The sequence below is a fragment of the Rhinolophus ferrumequinum genome, chromosome 11 (genome assembly GCF_004115265.2).
Source record: "Rhinolophus ferrumequinum isolate MPI-CBG mRhiFer1 chromosome 11, mRhiFer1_v1.p, whole genome shotgun sequence".
In the NCBI taxonomy this organism is placed as follows: domain Eukaryota; kingdom Metazoa; phylum Chordata; class Mammalia; order Chiroptera; family Rhinolophidae; genus Rhinolophus; species Rhinolophus ferrumequinum.
The window spans coordinates 75,770,313-75,792,871 of NC_046294.1; the positions used below are offsets into that span (position 1 = coordinate 75,770,313).

Genomic DNA, 22,559 nt, shown 5'->3' on the forward strand with positions numbered 1-22,559 from the left:
AGAGAGCTTGGGGAGGAGCATAAGAGCGGAGGGTCAGAGAACTCTGGCGGTCTACCTTACTGGACAACCTCCCTCTGTCCCTCTGGATATTATCCAGGAGAGAATCAAATTATAAAGTTCGCCTTTCTATTTGTTTTGCTTTCTGTTTTTGGCTTCTAGTGTCCTTAGAAACAGAAAAAGAAGAACAGGGATGGAGGGATGGAGGGAGGGAAGAAGGGTTGGGAAAGGAGGGAGGGAAAGGGAGAGAGAGGGAGAAGGAGAGGGAGGGAGGGAGGGAGAGACAGAGACTTAGAGAAGAGGTGTTGGAATGAGATGTAGGCAGAAAGATGAAGCCTAAAGATGAAAAATGTCTTCTTTCACCTCCCAGCATCTCACCGGGCACTTGGTCATCAGCTGCGTGCAAGAAGGCCACGTTCTTCACGAGCTCATTGGCTGCGACCAAGAGCACTTGACAATCCAAAAGGATACCATATTCACTCTTGCAGAGAGTTTGGAGCCACACCTGTCAGCCCAGTCACCTTTCTGACAGTAGGTATGGTTCTTGAGTGACAGGGAAAGGAGGTTTAGTGGAGGACATTTCCAATGGTTGGCAGGGAGCCTGAGTGCACAAGAAGTTCTGCAGGTCCTTACTGACTAGAAACTCGACGCTGGGGTTGCTGGTGGTCTGGACACAGATTATCCAAAAGGCTGGCCAGAAAAGGTAGAGCATGGCACAGGCCTTCTTCAAGACTTATTGGTAGCAGAAGAGCACGAAAAACTAGACTTGGGTCGATTTACAGGCCCCATACTTTTTGCCCTTTATCTCCTAACTGGCTCAGCAGTTCTCCACTGTTAATGTGTCCATTCCTCCGGATACTCAGCAGGGTGAGTGAAATGGGCTCCTCGCCAAAGATGCAAATCCTGGTGGTGGCAGCCAAGCAGAGGCCTTAGGGCCACGGAATGTCCACTGCACATAGGTGAAGAGGAGTAACTTGCCCCAGACAGTAAGCATGAACTCAGCTTTTCATTGTTCTTGAGGTTGCAGTTCTTGAAGATATATGGAGGTCTGACAATTAAGTTCATGAACTCATCCTAGAGAAAGTGCTACATACCTCATTGCTGAATATCACTATGGGAAGCTATGCACCGATGCCAGTGCCTAGTCCACCCTTCAAAGCAATTTTGGAACTTTTTCTGGAATGGCCATCAGAGCTGTCATCGTATTACCCTTAATGTCCTGAATGTCATCAAGATGTCTTCCTTTCAATATTTCCTTTATCTTCGGGAAAAGAAAGAGGTCATTGGCCAGATCAGGTGAGTAAGGAGAATGTTCCAATACAGGTATTTGTTTACTGGCTGAAAACTCCCTCACAGACAGTGCCATATGAGCTGGTACATGGTCGTGATGCAACAGCCATGAATTCTTGGTGAAAAGTTCAGGTCATTTTCGTCTAACTTTTTCATGCAGCCTTTCCAGCACTTCCAAATAGTAAACTTGGTTAACTGTCCAGTTGGTACAAATTCATAATGAATAATCCCTCTGATATCAAAAAAGGTTAGCAACTTTGTGGCAACAAATTTGCAAACTTAATCGTCAGACCTCGTATTGATCCCCTTAACACGACTAGTAAGTTCCTAAGTCAAAAGTTGGTAGGAAGACCCTGACACAAAGGTTCAAACAGTATAGACAAAGGCAGTGCAGTCTTCAGCATCATTTTCTTGGCTTGAACAAAGTGATGGCCAAGGCCATAACAGCTATATTCTTGAAGTTGAGAGCACTGAAGGCTCCAGAGGAGCTGAGGTGCAGAGAGGCCAGCACACACACATCAGTGATGGCCAAGCACAGGTCCAACAATTGATCACAAGTAATCTGGAGCAGGGACAGTTTTCAAAGGTAGAGTTTACGACACTAGTACCCAAATGGCTTGAGTATCTCCATAAGCTGCCCTGCTAAAAGTAGTCTGATTTCCCTTCACATAGTAGGTAGTATTACAGGAGTTGGGCCACAGATTCCCTTTAATAATAACAGCAATCTTGTCAGATTCTGGAAGCCTGCACTCTGAAGACCAGATGAAGAAGTGACAGGTGATGTCCTGCTCCTGCAGATAAAGGACTTGGTCCTGTTCATAGCATTAGAATGGGAAAAAAAAAATGCCACTTGTCCAGAAGATCTGACCTTATATTCTTTAATGAACCCTTTGTTTCCACAGTAGGAATTTGTTTAAAACAAGACTTTGAACTTGTAGCCTATCCTGGAATATCTGAACTCTTCCACTCTTAATTGATATGGACCTCAGGAAATCTGCATTGTTTCCCTTAAGCATGGCTGTTGGGTAGGGTTATTCCAAAAGGTGGTGTCCCAGAATGTGGGTATACTTTGGTTGATGAATATTGTACCCTCACTCAAGTACCACTGCATTTGCCAAATGTGGGCTCCAGCTGGAGGGAGGCCCCGTCGGCCTGAGCATTCACTGTCTCTAACTCTAGACTCAAGAAAGCCCTTTAAGAGATCGCATTCAGGGGCCAGGGCCTTGCTCCCTCCTTCATCTCTACCACTTTATTTTCCTTCACAACCTCTATTCCTCTCCTCATGTACATCACTCCATCATCTCTTCTACTTTCTTCTCCTCCACTTTTTCCTTCTCCAGAATTCCTGTCTCTCCACCTGCTTTTCATCCACCACTTTCATTACTTTCTATTACTTTTCATGTCTTCTGCTGCCACTGAGAAGACGGCATACTCATCAGTTGTCACCTTGTTAGCCAAACCCCACACCAGCTATTGCCTGAGAGCGCTACCCCACTGTGAACCAGATCTCTGTAGGGCTTTCCACCCAACACTAACAGGGTGTGGGGCGGGGGGCTCCTTCCTGAAAGCAGGTCCCTCACCACACCACAGGTTCCAGAGAAAATTGAGGCATCACAGGTGAGACTGGCAGCAGGGTGTAGCACGGATATTGCCACACCCCTGCCACCCCAACTCTAAAGGAGGGGGCATAGTGTCAGGATGCTCAACAAGAGTTTTATTAAATGTTTTAAATTGCATCTAATTTCTACATTTAGGGGTTGGGATTGTCCCCTAAGTAAGTTTTTCAAATGTAAAACTCAGGACCACCTGCATAAGAATCATCCGGAAGGTACTTGTGAAAAATTAGATCCCCAGGTCCCACCTAGATCTACTAAATCAACATTTAGGTATAAGGCCCAACTATATAGATTTTCACATGCTCTTAGGTGTATTTTATGGTTTTCGAAGTTTGAAGACTTTTGGTGTATGATGTGAGTTAAAAATATTACGATATTCCCCCAGATATTCACCTTTTTAAAGAGCCAATGAGCTTTCAGAAAGGAGAAAAGTACTTCTTTCCTGAATCCCAGCCCCATATACTATTTCTCTCTCTTCCTCCCTACCAATAGGAACAATAAACTCCAGACATTTCCTTATTTGTCAGAACTTCAGTACAGCTCCTAGTCCAGATACACACACACACACACACACACACACACACACCAATTACTGAGGTATTCAATAACCCAAAGAAAGTTTGTTGAGCTCAATTAAATGCATCCAAGTGAATTGTGCATAACGGTTTAGCAATTCAAATGGAAACAACTTTAAGAATTTACTAATAAAGCTATTTCAAAAAAAATCCCTTTATTTAAAATAAAATCTATCTAATACAATAATTTTGGTTGATGTTTTTGACCCAAATACTAACCACTTCTTTTAACGATGTCTCTATAGTGCTCAGCTGATACAGCATTGAAAAGGAGGTCATGGATATAAATAGAACAGTGATTTGGCCTGGGAATTATTCCCAAATGAGGGAAAATAGATTCCAAGTGACTGCTTATCAAAGAACGCTCTTCTGATAAAACTCTCAGTAGATCTATCAATGTAAATTCCAGTTCCTTCCCAGGAATCTCAATCATGTAGAAAATACTGTTCCAGGCCCCAGGTTGTTTATCATAAGGGTTATTGAATACTGAAGTATGTTAGCAAAGAAAAACATATTGAAATACCCAGTCAAAATTTCTTCTAAAGTCTCAAGTTAGATGTGGGCAACCGAACATTTCTTTCTGCTGTATAGTGAACTGTCCTCTAATATTTTCAATGATATTGCTCCATTTTCCACTTTCATCCACCACTATCACTTTGATTTACTCCATGCTCCAATCAATATGAATAACTCAATATTCTCTGCAAACTTTCTGCATCTCCCAGCACCATAGTTATACTTAAAGTTATTGCTCTCCCTGGAATCCATACAATCTTTATAAAGATCATTATTGAGTCTAGTATTTTCATGAAAAGTTTTCCAGAGATTCCTTATTAACCAGAATTTTGATTCTGTTCCCAGAGAATGGTGAATGTCTGCTATATTTTTTCATTAAATACATAATGAGTGCTAAATAATACTAGTTGACGTCACAACAGTGAATAGTTTCAAGACTTATTATAAAGCTACGGTAATCAACACAGTGTGGTACTGGTGAAAGAACAGACAAATATTTCAGTGGAACAGAATAGAGATCGTTCCAGAAATAGACCCCAATAACTATAGTCAACTGATCTCTGACAAAGGGGGAAAGGCAAAACCTGGAGCAAAGACAATCTCTTCAACAAATGATAATACAACAATAGGACATCCACATGCCAAAAAATGAATCTAGACACATACCTTATACCCTTCACAAAAATTAATTCAGAATGGATCACAGACCTAAATGGAAAATGGAAAACTATAAAACTCCTAGAAGGTAACATAAAAGAAAACCTACATGATCTTGGGTATGGTGACACCTTTTTAGATACAATACCAAAGACATGATCTATGAAAGACAATAGTAAGAGAATGAGAAGACAAGCCACAGACTGGGAGAAAATATTTGCAAAAGACTGTTATACAAAATCTTTAACGATCCCTTAAAACTCAACAATAAAAAAGCAAATAACCTGATTTTAAAAATGGGCCGAATACCTTAACAGACTCCTCACCAAAGAAGATATACAAAGAAGATGGAAAATAAACATATGAAAAGATCTTCACATCATATGTAATTCAGGGAAATGCAAATTACAACAACCATGAGATACCATTACACATCTATTAAAAATGCCAAAATCCAGAACACTGACAACACCAAAAACTAATGAGGAGGTTAAGCAACAGGAACTCTCATTCATTGCTATTGGGAATGTAAAATGATATAGCCTATTGGGAAACATTTTGGTGGTTTCTTACACAACTAAACATACCTTTACCATAGATTCTAGCAATTGCACTCCTCGGTGTTCACCGAAAGGAGTTGAAAACTTATGTCCACACAAAAACCTACATACCGATGTTTACAGCAGCTTTATACAAAATTGCCAAAACTTGGAAGCAACCAAGATGTCTTTCAGTAGATGAATGGATAAACAAATTGGGGTACATCCAGCCATGGAATATTATTTAGCACTAAAAAGAAATGAGCTATCAAGCCATGACCAGACCCAGAGATTTAAATGCATATCACTAAGCAAAAGAAGCAAATTTGAAAAGGCTACATACTGTAGGATTCCAGCTATATGACATTCTGGAAAAAGTAACACTGTGGAGACAGTAAAAAGAGCAGTGCTTGCCAGTGATTGAGGGGGCAGTAGGGGAGGGATGAACAGGCAGAGCACAGAGGATTTTGAGAGCAGTGAAAATACTCTGTCTGATAGTATAATGATGGATAGATGTCATTATTCATTTGTCAAAACGCATAGAATGCGCAATACAAAAGTGAACCTGAAGGTAAATTATGACCTTTGGATGTTACAATGTGTCGGTGTAGGTTTATCTTAGTAAAAATGCACCACTCTGGTGAGTGATGTTGGCAATGGGGAAAGCTAGGGGGCACAGGGTGTATGGGAAATCTCTGTTCCTTCCTCTCAATTTTATTGTAAACCTAAAACTATAGGAAAAACATAGTCTTTTTTTAAGTAGTACAGCCCAATTAGCAAATCAAATGGAAATATTTTATTAAGAGTTCGTTTTTTTTAAGGGAATATAATCTAACTTCCATAAATCCTACTAGTCTAAAATATCTATGGAATTACTTTCTTTTATCCCTCCAGATTAAGTATAGTTTAGAAAAGACCCCTTCCCCAATCCCCTTTCATGAATCAAAATCTGTTACATGCTTCCACGTCCATTTTTTATGTCCTTTCTTTTCTGAAAGTATCTCTAATCTTTCAGGAGGATATCATCTTTGCTCCTTTTAAAATTCCAATAAAACTCGGCTTCTACATCTCTTATAACTGCAGTTATATGTGTTCATACTTTCTCTACCATCATCCTGTCTAAATTTCTAAGTCATTTAATCTTTGAAGACAAGGGCAATATCTTTGTTATCTTTTTAAAGCCCTGCCGGAGCTAGCACTGTGCTAGCATAGTAGACACTTAGAGAATTAAGACTGAATCAAATTGTATCATAAACATCTCTGTCAAAGGCTAGGTCAATAAAGATAATGTGTAAATTATCTTTCAAAATCAAAGTCATTGTTACATGACTTTTCAAAATATGTCTATTCAATCAGCTCTGGTTAAGCCTACATAATGCCAAAACAAGAACATCTTCTGGTGATCAGGTGATTTGTATGAACAATGGAATGGAAGTATTTCCATTCAGTAGACAAAACTGACCACTTCTGTCAGGGCTTCAATATTGAGTTAGGCCTCTTGTACATTCCTTGCCAGCCAGGTAATGCTACCACTATTTCTCACTTGCACTATGGCCACAAGATCCTTATGTACTACTTTTGTCTATTAACTGTCTCTCCAACCCCACCCCCGCACTTAAATCTATACCCTACACTACTGTCAAAGTGATTTTTAGAAAAGCAAATCTATTTGCACCACACCTCTATTCAACATTCTTCAGTCACTTTACATTTGCTGGATCACTGAGACCCCTATGATTGAGACCCAAATCCTTGAAATGGTTAAAACATCTGTAGGTTCTAGCTCCTAACTACTTCTACGTCTTTCTCTTGTGCTACTCTTCTCCATTCTTCAACTTTTAATTGTTTATCATGTTCCTTTCTGACTCAGCCTTTACACATCCTGAGCCCACTGCAGAGAATCCTCTGCTTGCACCATCCCTGCTACCTGCCTGACGCCTACTCACCCTTTACATCTCATTTTAAAAGTCACCTCCTCAGGGGTGCCTTCCTGAACTCCTGGACTAAATCAGTGTCTTTATTATACTCTCTCATAACACCATGTAATTTTAATTAGTCATTCTCGTTGTGGTTTATAATTACATATTTTTGTGAGCATTGATTAATCACTGTCTTTCTCAATAGACTGTGACCTCCATGAAGGTAGGTGTCTTGCCTACTTCACTACTTGGTGTGGAGCCTGACACATGGTAAGTGCTCAAGAAACTTTTATTTTTTTTTTTTAAGGTATAAATGGGTGAAAGTGGTTGGTCAAGTCATAGACCTCCTTAAGACCACACAGATCAGACCTTCCAGAGCACACTTTTGGAATTGAAAAAGCCTAAGCAATGTTAAAGCCACTACCTATCAGCTTTGTAACCTCAAACAAGTTGTTAAACCTTTTTAAGTCTCATTTTCTTCTGTGAAAGGGAGATAATATCTATTTTACAAAGTTGCTGAGAAGATTAAAGAAGATAATTGTATACTTCTCTAGTGATAATCATAATTTTAATTAATCAATTATTAACTGAATATGCAATTATTTGTTTAATGTCTATCCTCAGTGCTCAACTATAAGCACCTAAGAATATGAACCATGCCTGTCTTATATACCACTATGCCCAAAGCCTAGCTGAGTATTTAGAACACAGAAGGTAATCAATAGTTATTTGTTGAAGATAAACTAAATCAATAAGTATATATAAAGAATTTAGCAATGGTACCCAACAAATATCAGCCCATACTATATGTTGAAAGTCTGTGTCCCCCAAAATTCATATGTTGAAATCTAATTCTCAGTGTGATGATATTTGGGTGTGGGACATTTGCGAGGTGATTAGGGACCATTGGAAGGGCTCCACCCTCATGAATGAGATTAGTGCCCTTATGAAAGGGACTCCAGAGAGCTCCTTGTACCTTCCACCTGTAAGGATACAGCAAGACAGCCATCTATGAAGTAGTAATGGGGCCCTCACTAGGCATTGAACCTGCAAATGCCTTCATCTTGGGCCTCCCAGCCTCCGGAACTGTGAGAAATAAATATCCACTGTTTATACACCACCCACTCTATTGCATTTTTGTTACAGCAGCCTGAGTAGATTAAGACAATCCCTTTCCCTCTCTTCATAGCAAATTTCCCAAAACACTCTTTCTAGCCTTGGTCTTCTTTCCTATGAATGATTCTAGACGAGTCAATTGCCAAAAAAATTTGAGACTTCTATAAAGAAGTAGAAGAAGGGCACAGATAGGTTATGTGACTTAAGTAACACAGACAGAATTAAAATTAGCTATTCAGGCTGAATATCTAATACCCTTCCCCTGACACTTAACTGTCATTGCACTGTCACAAGCAATCTCAACAGTCCTCGTCTGGCCTCTTCCTGATGGTCAAAGGAACTTTTTTTATCTGAGAGCTGAAATATGCCCTGTCGTTTATGAGGCAGTGACACTAGTAATTGAATTTGGTAAGTGGAAAAGGGAGAGGCACAAAGTTATCATTTTATGGCAGCAGGAAAAAAAATCTATACAATATCAGACTCTGAGTATCAAAGAGAAATACGAAATTATAAAATACTGCTTTGGACTATCTTAAGAACAGCATTATCATAATAGGCGTCCAACACATAGAATCCAACACATTTGGATGTCATTTGATTATGTCATTGGATTATCATTTTCCACTTTACATAAACCCAAATCATTTCAAGTTTGCCATATATGAATAACTTATTAATAGGGAGTCAGCAAGGTTGATTTGCATTTTGGGAACATTTTCCTAGCCAACTACATATAGCTCCAAAATTCAGTATTTAGAATCTTAGAATCTCATAGAAAGAAGTGACCTTTTCAAAATTTCTTCTATCTATGCCATCAAAAGATTAGTTTACGTTTGAATTACTCCAGTAACCAGAGTGGACAGTTGCAGACAATATTTCATTGTTGGACACTGACTTCCCTAATGACGTCCACTGGGCTGAAATTATGTTTTTACCTTCTGCATAAATATCCCCTTTAGCCTCTTGGAGCCAAAGAGAACAAGTCTTTATTGTAGTCAAACACATATTTAAAAATAGTGCAGATTTGTTGAATGCTTTAAAAAAGGAGACTTAGTTAGATTCTTAACTCTAGGCTAAAATTCAAATTGCTATTTAAAAATTCAAACTCACCCTCAACTGTTATGTCAGGGGCCTCTTGTTCCTAATAAAGGTATTTTGTTATTAGCTCTTTTCACCATCTGAACATCCTGTGACATACCATTGCTCTCATTTTAAAAGTATGAAATTGACCTGGTGATTGTCAAAGTTACTGGATACAGGATCCCAATTTATGAAATCTATATATATAAATGCTAGAACAATCTTTGGTCCTAGTTCTGCATCTAACTAATTAGGTATACTAGCTATCTGATACATAAATGATTTCAACCACTGTTTTCTAAAATATGAACTTTTTGCTGAATCGGAACTAACTTCAAATAACATCTCTGCCACTTACTAAACTCATCTACAGAAAGTACATAATAGCACCTATTCTACAGGGTTCTTGTGGAAAATAAGCAAGATATCACAATTAAGACATCTAGTACTGTGTCTGGAACACAGTTTGTATTTAGCAAATGTGAATTCCATTCCTTCAGTTCCATCTTGTTTTAAGGAATTTACACTTTTAAAATTACTGTTGTTCATTGGTAAGTAGTGAAAAGATTATATACAGCCTTTTTCCTACATAACAGCATTAATTAAAAGTTTAGTGAAAAAGGTAATAGAAACTATCCATTTCAATAAGATTTGCAGATTGCACTGAGGCTATCTTATCACATAAGCAAGAGGTCTCCTGTCTAGATCAATTTGTACTATATTTGGTGGTAAACTCATCAAATACCCAGGTATTATACATCTTGATGGGAACATAACTGACATTCACATTTGCTAGAATTGCTAGAAATCCTCTGTTAAATGAGCTCAGGGTAAAATAAATGATTACTTAATAACAATAATTCTTTATGAAGAAAAGTTGTTATTTTTAAGTGAAATTTTAAAATAAATGTATTGGTATAACTAATAAACTAGGTAGCAAAACTTAAAATTGCAAAATGTGCACACACTAAAAGCTACTTTCTCATACTATTCTGAAAGGCATTAATGACAAGAGCAAACATACAGTTTCAGCTCAGAACTGAACTTTTTTACAGTTTATTAATACACGAAAGAGAGACATTTTGTAATAACATAAAATCCATAAGGCTAATAAAAAAATCTTCACTTGCATAATAGGGCAACATATATCCTAATAGATATGGGAAATTCTAGCAACATGAGCCCAGTATACTAAGAAAACTTGCTAGAGACTTGTATCATATATATACTTCCAGACTGTTTTTAGAATCGATATATATTTCCTTGGTGTCTTGCATTCAGGCTGCTATAACAAAATACCATAGATTGGATGGTTTAAGAACAGGAATTTCTTTCTCACAGTTTTGGAGGCTGAGAAATCCAAAATCAAGGTGCTGGATGATTCGGTTGGCTCACTGATGAGGACTCTCTTCCTGGCTTGCAGATGGTCACCATCTACCTGTGTCCTCACCTGGCAGAGAGAGAACTCTGGTCTCTTCTTAAAAAGACATGGATCCCATCATGGCACCCCTTCCTCATAATCTCGTCTAAATTATCCTAATTATCCACCAAAGGCCCCCAAAACCATCACATTGGGAGTAAAGGCTTCAACAAATGAATTTTGAGAAGACACAAACCTTCAGTCCACAACACCTGGTATTATAAAAATCAAAAATATTATTCTCTTAGCAATAGCCAACACTCTTTAGAAAATTAAAAATCAATAGGGATTAAAAACAACAACTCCAAAATACTTCGATAAATTCAAGCAAGACATTTTATCAATTTTGATTTCTGTTTGGCAATCCACATTATTTTAGCCTTCTGGTTCAGAATTTGCCACAATATTAAAAGAAAGTGTTCTCTTAATATAAAGGGGAAATAAGTCAGGATGTCATATTAGAATATAGAAAAATAATCATTTTAGGTTCAGTTTCATGGTGTTGGTTATAGGCATTGCACAAGTCAGTATTACTTAAAGAAACACTGTCAACATTATAAATCTCCTGTTGTGACTCAGGTCATTCAGATAAAAGTGATTCGTGAAGAGAGACTATGGATTAATCTCCAAGAATGAGGATCTATGAGGACCCAGTGAAGATGATACAAATAATGTATTTCAGGGATCTATCTCTCTCGTCCCATACAGTTACCTCTCTCCCTACCCTTCCTTCAGTCTTTCTCTGGCATACAATGTAATTCTAGTAACCTGAAAGAATGAACCCAAACAAATAAGCATTTTATCTTTTTCTAATAAGCACTGGCAACACAATAGTTATATACATGCAAACACATGCACATACATGCATATGCACGCAGGACACATACCCACTCACCATATATACCTAGAAACACCTATTTGAGAAACGATGTTTCTCAATACTACCATGGGCCAGACACCTTAATAACTGACAGACACCTTAATAAGCAGTTTACATACATTTCCTTTAAAAGTTCAAAAGATATAAATATGCGGTAAATGCAATTAGTCTCTTTATTTACAGATGGTGAAACTGAAGCACAGAGATTAAATAAGTGGTTAAAGGTAGGAGGATGAGAATCCCAACTAGTACACTTAAGATAATGCTGGGGATTTAGCAGCTGTAGCTAAATGGAGTAAGAGGAACATGAAAAAGGATCCATCCTTCTCCTTGTTTCTCCCTTATCTCCAGCCTAAGAGCTTGCCAAAGGCAAAAATATAAATGAGGCAAAACCCTGGTGAGGTGAATTTTAGGGCATTATGGTATTTTGAAACTGACAGTATAATCTCCCCCGTAGAAAAGATACCAGAACAGAATGGTTATCTGTAACTCTCACCTTACCGTCTAAAGCATATAAATTAGTTCTTTTCTACTCATTAAAATTGTGCTAAAAATATATACTAATTTCCATGCATTTTGTAGGTTTCTATGGGAGTCACACTCTGTTTTCAAGTGAGTGTGTCAAAAAATGCTTTTGGAATGAGTGAATAAACGAATTTTATTTTTTTTACTTCAGAAATTTCAATTTTCTAGACTTACTAGAAAATACTGCTACTTAATTTTTAATAAAATAGCAGTGAAAGAAATGGCATTGATGTTGGTGGAATCCACTAAAAAGAACTAGCATAAATCTTTAGTAGCTTTTCATTTCAAAAGTGTGTGCACTGGTTATTAAAGCAGAAAATATGTAAATCTTGATGGGAAATGAACCAGTCACTCTTTACTAAATGGACCTGGCATTTAATGCTGGGAAGTGGAATAAAATGGTATATGCATATTTATAAAATTCCAAGAATAACCTAAGTACTTTAAAAGGCTATTTTATAGAAAACAAAACAAGTGGGAAAGAAAGCATTTCAACTTTTTCCTGCAAAATCTAATTCACACTTGAGTGATATCCTTGAGATTCTGCTTTATTTTCTGAAGCCTGGCTGAAGGTCCAGTGAACAGCTGGCTTTAGTAGCTCCATACTGTCAAATGTCAAGACAGATCAAAATTCTTGAGGCATAGAGTTCTGTAGCATTGTAACTTTATGTGAGAAACATCTGTTTTTGGCCCTTATTTAAGGAGGTTAAATATGGGGATTCCAGTCTGACATAGCTCCTTCCCCAATTTCCAACTGCCAGCACATCAGTGCAAAGCCTAGGGGGTCTTCGCCAAGACATCTGAATCTGAAGGGCTTACCTGTATTTATTTTTAGAACATACAAACATTTTCCCACAAGCTCTTCAAGGAGCTACAGTTAATAGGAATCTATAGATAATAGACTAAAGAGAGACTAAAGCAGAAAATTATCTACATATCAAAATTAAAGGAAATGTACTAATGTTAACAGATTCCCTAGCCTTTTTTATTGGCATTGTATTTATGGAGAATTGGAGCTTATAAAGTCAACACAGTGTTTTCATTGGTCTTCAGAGATTTTCAGAACTCAAGGTATCTAGCAATTTTCAAATTGTATTAATGCCAAGAATGTTCCCCAATATATTCTATTCATTTTCAAGAATGGGTAGAAACAGCCTGCTCACTATAGCATCTCTGTGGGTCTAATTTCTGTTTTGGCATTTAAAATGTCAGTGGACACCTCCATGTCCTTTATGAAGTTGCCGTATTTGGTTCCCCTTCGACTCTGTAGAGAGGGTCCTACACATTCTCTGGCTCTAAGTCTGGTCCTGGCCACAGAAAAGACCGTGGCTCTCAGTCAGAGTGTGTCCTGATGCCTGTCTTCATACTTGCTGCCTGGACACACTGCCTGCTTTCCAGTTCCAGTAATCCAGACCCCAGGCCCAGTCCCAGTCCCAGGGTTTGGTGTCCCCTAGGAGTGAGTCTGGATTTCTGTCCTTTTTACTTTGCTGGACTCAGCTTTTCCGCCTGGACTTAGAATACTTGTGTTCTCTGGCTGGTGTGAACTTTGTGCTGTTGCTTTTCAGATTTTTAAAATCAGATTCCCTGGTCTAACAGAATTCTGCTCCTGGCATTTTCTGGCTGCTCCATCTTTTCTTCCTTCCCCTTCTCCCCAGCCCAAGCCTGAAACAGATGGTCAATGTTTTACTCTACTGACATTTTCAAAGCAGGTTTGGGATTTGAGATGGCAATGCCCCCCTATTCCCACCACAACACTGAGAAGTGTATTATTAATAACAGTTTTCAGAGTTGCCTTGGAACAGTGATTAAAAACACACACACAAAAAACATATTCATTATTCAGTTTCATTATTTTACAATTACATCCCTTATTGCCCGCACTTGGGATCATCCATCCCACTGTCCCCTTCTTGGTACGCTATTTTTCCATGAGAGGAATTAAGGGAGAAGATGCTAGCTGGTTTCTGACCGAAAAACAGGATAGCAGATGGGAGAGTCCCCAAATTTAAGATGCAGCTACTCAGAACACTGAATTTTTTGCTACTGGAAGAGATGGGATAGATTTGGGTTATAGAGTTTTTCTCATCACTTGACAGTATAACTGTAACTATTGATCATGTAACCTAGTTCTGAAACAGTTTCTACTTTTTGTTTTTATTATTTGATCTTTGTCTGGATCACAGACTAGACTTGTAGAAATACTGGAGGCTTTAGAATCAGATAAGCCACAGTTCAAATTCTGACTTATGCGTTACATTATCTGATTATTTAACCTTCCTAAAACTCAGTTTCTTTATCTGCAAATCGAAATAATGTAACAACTCCCGCCTTAGTCATGGCAGATTAAATAAGATCCTATTTTATTCTTTCGTAATAAGCACTGGGTACACAATAGTTATGTACATACAGAAACCTACAAAATAATCACATAATGCATATTCCCATATGTTCAGATACAACTGTATGAGAAATTATAATGGCAGCTAAGATGTTCATTTACTAATGTATACCAGGTGTTGTTTTAAGCATTTTGCACATATCAGCTAATTCAAATACTCACAATATAACTGTAAGGTAGATACATTTAATATCAACTTTACAGGTCACAGAACTGGAGAAAAGCGAAGTTAAGAAAGTGGTTAAAGGTGAAAAGATGAGAATGTAAGGAGTATATTTACATCCTTATCTAAGATAGCACTGAGATACTGTAGCCTTGGCTGAATGGCATGAGGGGGGTATGAAGAAGGACTCATCCTTCTCTTTCCTTTTCCCTTATTTCTAACTAAACAGCTTACCAGAGGCAAAAATGTAAATCAAGGCAAAACTCCCATTAGGTTGCTTCAATATCCAATGTCATTATTATTATTATTATTATTATTATTACTATTACTAATTACTATCTGTATGCCATTGATTTAAAAAGTTAGTTACTGGCTCTTTATTTTGTTAATTCTCTATGCCCTATAAGCCTGAGGAACAAGATATTATATAGTATACTGTTTATATTGACTTTTTATTGCATATTTGTTTTTCCAGTTGTAACAGGATCAAAATTATAATCCATGCCTCTGTCAACTTACCTAGCTTAGTTAATGTATATACATCTTCACATCTTGACAGCCACGCCTTGTAAAGGCTTTAATTTTTTCAGCACTTGAAATACGTACAGTAAAATCTATAGCTTCTTCCTAAACCTACTACTTTATAGAAGGTTTTGATTATTTTAGCAAAACCTTCTTATTACAGCCTCATTTAGCTGAAATCTATGACTGGAATTATAATTCATCACTGCATCATCTCCCTAGTGATAGGAAACATGGAATAATAAGATGATTAAGAAAGGGACAACCATAAATTTAGGAACTGGAGACTTATTGTGTAGTACCAGACTTGGAATGACCCCTGTGGGACAGGCACTCTCTCTTTTTTCTTGGCATTCAGATTTACCTGGTTGCCTTTCACATATCTAACAACAACAACAAAAAGTGGGCTGTATTGTATCTTTCTCTGTGGTATGGTTGTTTAACAAAAGTTCTACACATACTTTAAACCCAGCAAAATTCTATTTCATTTTCCAAAATCAGCATATTTATGGTCATTAAAAAAATTCTAATCATGTTTGGAAATTTTTTTTTCAATAGCAATTAAAGCTTTAGCAGGTACCTCATGATACAAAATAACACTGTGTAAATTTTCTAGAAAATAACGTGGAATTATTATAATGATTAGAAATTTTTAATTAGGCAGTTCAGAGAGAGGATTTCTAATTTATATTCCTCCTAATATTGTTTTCTTATACGAGGGTAATACAAGGATGGACAATTAAGTTCATGGACTCACCCTAGAAAAAGTGCTACCCCATTGCTGAATATCACTGCGGTCACCTTCAAAACGCAACCCTAAGGAAGCTATGCACCGATGCCATCACCTTGTCCACCCTCCAAAGCAATTTTGGAACTCTTTTTCTGGAATGGCCATCAGAACTGTCGTCATATTACCCTTGACGTCCTGAATGTTATCAAAATGTCTTCCTTTCAATATTTCCTTTATCTTCATATAAAGAAAGAAGACATTGGGGGCCAGATCAGGTGAGTAGGGAGGGTGTTCCAATATAGCTATTTGTTTACTGGCTAAAATCTCCCTCACAGACAGTCCCGTGTGAGCTGGTGCATTGTCGGGATGCAAGAGCCATGAGTTGTTGGCGAAAAGTTCAGGTCATCTAACTTTTTCACGCAGTATTTTCAGTACTTCCAAATAGTAAACTTGGTTAACTGTTTTTCTAGTTGGTACAAATTCATAATGAATAATCCCTCTGATATCAAAAAAGGTTACCAACATCATTGCAACAAGTTCGCAAACTTAATTGTCATAACTCGTAGTCTCTTTTTTTTGTCTTTCCCTCTTTTTGACCACATTATCATCACTCTGGCTTCAGCACATAGACTAGTGTTTCCTAGTCTGGATCTCCAAACTTAACCCCCATAACCATGAATAAACATCAAAGCTTCCCTATACATCTGTCCAAGATACATATATATACTAACATCGAAGATTTGTTAAACACGCCTGGGCCTTGAATTGTATTACTTTGTAATTTATTACTAAAATTTCATAAGCAAGTTCTGTTTAAGAGAATTTGTGAACCAGAATATGTAAACAAAGTAATTCTGGTTCACAAATTCTCTTAAACAGAACTTGCTTATGAAATATATATATAGAAAAGATTTTATATATATATATATATATAAAAGATATATATAGAGAAATATATATAGAGAAAGATAGAAAACACAGTCTTGAGTATCAGAGAAATAGTAGATTCATTATGTAAGTTAAAACTTTCTCATAATTATTTATCAACTACATGGAACTGTCCATGATTTAATAACATTGGAAAATTTGAGGATCGTACAGCGTATTCCCATAGATTTTCTGTGAGGTGTCCTAGCTTATCTCAAAATAAGGGAGACTTGATGTCCATAAAAATCTAATAAAAATTACATTTTTAAACTTTGAAATTGTTTTGGTACCCTCAGAAGACATCCCATTTCTCTTTTCTCAAACCGTAACAGATACTTATATCTAAATCAGGGATTCCTGTGTTTTTCTGAAAGAGAATCTATTTATCTATCGCTTTCATTTAGTTGTATGAACTTAGAACCAAAATAACATCTGACCACTTTAGTTGGAAGAAGCCAACACAGCAAATCAGTGGTTTAGAGGGAGGAGACTGGTCATTGCAGAGATTAGTGCAATAGAACCCCAGTCCTGGTGAAAAGAAAGTACTGGCAAATTCAGGCTGACCTGCTGTATCTTCTGGAAAGGGCTGGGTATCGCAGTGGCAGACTCATTAGTGTCTGTGTGGTTTAGCGTCAGACATTTGGCTACCTCTACCATAAATTATATAACAAAACATTATAAGGAAGTTAAAAAAAATTATAAGAAGTCTTATTTTACATAACATATATACTCACACTGCATGTTTACTCCTCAGAAGAGACTGACTAAAAATTTAAGCACTGGCTATATAGTATTGTACATAATGGAAATAGTGAACACCTTTTTTTAAAGGAGATACACCTTTATGAAAATAATGTGAAATAGGTTCTTTCCAAAGAAACTGCTTATGTGCAGATCATACTATAAAAAGAAATAGCTGTCTAGGTGAATTAGTAAAGAAGAAAATAAAAACCTATAGTTCACTACTGTTTATTTATACTAAATGTACTTGCTGTCCTTCATGTAATAAAGCCATGAACCCTGACATTGTGCAATCCATGTGAAATTCTATGTGAGGTTACAGAGTTATTCCTTAGGTAGATATGGGGATGAATCACTCAAGATATTACTATGGTTTTAATAACAAATTAATAAGTTCATCAAATCAGACCAACCAACAGTGATTGGTATCCATTTCCAAAGCTCTCCCATTATTTAGCTTGGAAAATTAAGGTGCTTCCACTAAAAGCCAGTGGTCATTTGTGTAATAGCTTAAATACTGGCACGTGTCTTTCAGAACTAGCGGGACTTCACTTAATTGGCAATACAATGCAAAATACTGATTAACTATGATTCGACTGATAATGCAATGCATATTTCAACACAGCTTATTGCTTCTTTTTAACTGTCAACATAAAATTCTTAGTTTATATTGGAATCCTGATCTCTAAGAAAGACAATTACGTGGTTAAAAGTTGCCTAGTATTCAATAAGTTTAATTTTTCCATAATAATAAATTTAGAGGACTAGCTCTACAGAAGTTTTCCTTACTGAGCAATATCATGACTCACAGTTACCTATAGTATATCAACACTATGAATTGACTCAAAATCAAAGTTTACTCATAAAGTATAAATACCTGTACTCTGTATAAAAATTTCTAAATTAAAGAGATGTCCATCATTTACTATCAAGTTAAAGTAAAAAAAAAGAAAAGTGTATCCTTGCAATTTAATTTAAGTCACAATTTACTGTTAAAAAATATTCATATATAAGTAACTAAACCCCATTACCTTATAAATATCCAAAAATCCACACTGGTGATCAAATCGGGTGTACAGTTCATTCAGCATGCTGATCACTTGCATGGGGGTACACTGGGCACAGATGGCTGTGAAACCAACAATGTCCGAAAAGAGCATGGTGACATCGTCAAACTTTCTGGCCTGCACTTGCTGCCCTTGCCACAATTGCTGGGCCACATCGCCAGGGAAAATAGAATACAGAAGATCCACTGTTTTCTTTTTCTCTTCTTCCAGGGCCTGGTGAGTTCTTTCTAAAGTTGCTTTTAATTTATCCATCCTCTTCTTCAAGCCATCTTGGGCCTTTGCCTGCTCACCAACCAAAATGACATCTCGGGTGGCATCATGGATAGGGATGTCTGAGAGATGCAGGCCCCGGCCCATGAGTTCATCCAACTTGTCCACACACGGAGAGCCCAAGAATAAAATGGAATTTGATTCTGGGACATGTATCATTTGTCCTTTGACTTCCATCACCTGTAAAATTAACATGGAACTTTGATCAGTGCTCTTCACATAGTAGATTCACAAATTTAATGTATTCTCTGATGAAGAAGAAGAACAAGAAATGCTTTATTAGCTATATTGACTTTCTGGATTCATACAAGCAAATTTAAATATGATTTATAGCCAGTGTAAAATTCATGGTTTTGAATAGAAACATTTGCTTTGTCTCCCACTTGGCCACTTTCTAAAGACAATGAAATAAAAAGTGAGACCAATGGGAAATGAAACAAGAAAACATTTTCATTCAAAATGAAATTACAGGTACATCACGAAACTGGTTCATTAGCCAGTTCAAAAACTTTCAACCTGCTAATAATAATAGAATTAGAATAAATCCACCTGTCAAAATAACTACATTTAACTGTCATTAAAATAACACTCAGAAGATAAACCCAAGAGATTAAAATGAATCAAAATACCTGTTTGGCCTTATGTAAGTCATATTTCCACCAGTTATAGTCCTTTGAACATACAATGGTCTTTGCACTGACTAGATTAAGGGGCAATTTACTTGGTCTTAAAAATAAAAAATTAAATAGATATAATTAAGCCAGTATTATCAGAAAGTAACCAACACTCAACTAGCATGTTCAAGATAAACTAAAAACAAACCCCCCAAATCAGGATAGCCTTAAAGGAATTCAGTTAACAAAATAAAGAATCTGAAAATGTAGCAATTTAAATCTATCCCTCCCTCCTGTGCTCTTGGATTGGAGAATTGGAGGAAGTGATGTTTAATGGAAAACGTTAGTGAACACAGATTTATACTATCTTACTTTGGTGCCCTAAGAAACACTCAGAGGGGATGACCACCGGTATGAAAGTAAGGAGGACTTACAATATGACTATTTAAATATAGTTATTGGGGTTAGAATAAGGTACCTCAGCACACCTGGAGAGGAAGGTGGTAAAATTACCTAGAAAGAACAGCCTAAGAGTTGACCAACCGAGATTGTACATTAGTTTCCCCAATGTAGCTTTCCACCACCACATGGAATGTACTGAATAAATTCATTTTTCTTTATTCTTCATAGCATAAAGTAGTTAGGCTAGTTGATTAGCAAGAGGCATAGAGCAAATGTAGGGTAAAACTATAGAGAGTTGGATTTCTAAGCTAACTATAGTTTACTTTATTCTCCTCGCACCAATCACCAAGATCTAAATCTATATTAAGAAAATAAAATTGAATTTTTGTTTGATGTTATAATTTTTGTGACATGAAACGTTCACTTTATCTTATGTAAAGTTTCTGCTAGTATTTGGTATTTCATCCATTCACACACAATACTCTCACTTATTCATTGAAGTATTTATTGTTTACTATTTACTAGTACCGCTCCGGGTGATAAGCATAAAAAGATAAAATAAGGTTCCCCCTTTCAAAGATATCACAGTATGGGGGTAGGGAGGAAGCCAAATCTATACAGCACAGAGAATAGCATGAAGAGGACATTTTTAATTCAAAGTGGACTGTCAACAGATTGCACACTATGGCTTGAATGCAAAGAAAAGAATTGTTCTGAAAGTATTTCTAAGTTACTTTATATAAGCCTGATTTGCTTTCGAGGGGAGAAGTGTTTTAATGATATATACTTTCCCATTGTTAGAGTATTAAAGGTATAATAAAAAAAACACATAATGTAGAACTTTATTGCAAAAAATTAGTATGAATATATTAATTTTTTTAAAGATCTAAGATGAAAGCAAATCTCTGATGCTCATAGATTTCGACTTCTATCTGGGATCCATCTCCCCCCATCCTATCGCCTTCCTCATATTTCTTCTTCATTATTTTCTTTTTCTTCCCCATCTTGCTTTCTTCTTCCTTCTCCTCTTTGTTCTTTGGACTTCAACTTTTTTCAACATTCTTTCTTCATTTGGTCTTTCTCTCTCATCACTGGTTTTCCTCATTTTCCTCAGTAATTCTTCCTTTTTCTTTTTCTTTCCCCTTTCTATGTATCAACCTCCATGTTTCCCATCAAAAATGGACCTTTTCCTTTTTTGCCTTTGCCTCTATCTCTCTTTTATTTTAAATATGGAATTAGTATGTGTAGATGCATAATATTACAAATTTGCTATCTGTAATAAATAAGAGTGTTTAATTTATGAAGAAGCAGAATCGAACGTTACGTCTCACAAATATAAAACATAAATATATTCTTGATTTATATGTGGCCATTAACTCAATTTTTTTTAAATATCTGAATCAGTAGAGCTTCAGAGAAATAAAAAAAATAATTGCTTACCTTCTACACTGCAAACAACTCATGAAAGAGAAGCCCCAATATACACAGCAAACAACTTCTTTTTTAAAATATTTTTCATCACTGAATTTTCTTCTTATTTAATAACTGGGCATACTCATTTGGAGCATTTGTCTGTCATAAATGCAGTTTTATTTTAATTGGAAAATAAATTATTTTTCTTGATGGTTTTTGTTTCATTATAATTATAGATTCAGAAATTCACCATGATCTGCATTTATTAATTTAGCAATGTGCAAAACTATTCTAAGAACTACATTTTTATGTAGCAAAAACAGATTTGTGTAAAACTGCATTACACTGAAACATCTCTGTAAGTTTTTCCTGCATTCTAAATTATAGTAAAATTTTAATGAAATAGCATAAGGCATAAGAAAAATCAACTGTCTTTAAATCTATCACATTTCAGAAACTGGTAAGCATAATAAAGAGGAGTTTTTGACTCTGGGCAAAAGGGTTAAAAATCATCCTATATCAAAGCCTGATTGTCAAGTTCTTTTGAAATTACCTATGTTTTTCTATTTCTATGCATAGATATCTCTATGAGAATATTTACCACTATAATCAAAAATGAGTTGAAAATTAAGAATTTGGAAGAAGTCAGACATGGATTTGAATTCCAGCTCTCCTGACTTTAAGTGTGCACATTGACCTCCGTTCAATTATTTGGCCTTTCAAAGCCTCGGTTTCTTTCTCTGTAACATGGAGATGATCGTGATCATGATAACGCTGCTGACGACGATGAAGCCTGTAGCTACTCGAGACATCTGTTGAGCACTTGCTATCTATCTATCGGCTAAGTACTGTGTTGAGCACTTAATTTATATTTTGTTATTGAATTTTATTTTCTGCTAGCTATTACGATCCTCATTTTTTAGATGAGATTTAGAAAGGTAAAGAGCCTTGCCAAGAATACAGCTAATAAACAGCAGAGTCAGCATTCAAACCCAAGTTGGATTGGCTCCACAGGACATGTTCTTGGCGGGGTAGGCGGTTGCGGGGTTGGGGTGGGGAGAGAGACAATGACAATTCTAAATATGAATCAATGTCATGGCAAAATAACCTCAATGAGATGTTCACAATGAGCATTTAAAAGAGAAAAGTTGTTGCTATTGATTTATAGATGAAATAGCTATT

General features: G+C 36.5%; 1 protein-coding gene across 2 annotated transcripts in view; it reads right to left on the reverse strand.

Moving 5' to 3' along the window:
* The window catches only part of GUCY1A2 (guanylate cyclase 1 soluble subunit alpha 2), a 286,917-nt gene that overhangs the window by 82,571 nt on the left and 181,787 nt on the right, over positions 1–22,559 (reverse strand). For both annotated transcript variants that reach the window (XM_033119793.1, XM_033119792.1), the window contains one exon: positions 18,643–19,128. In XM_033119793.1, the coding sequence (XP_032975684.1) occupies positions 18,643–19,128 (486 nt within the window). The remainder of the gene's footprint in view (positions 1–18,642; positions 19,129–22,559) is intronic.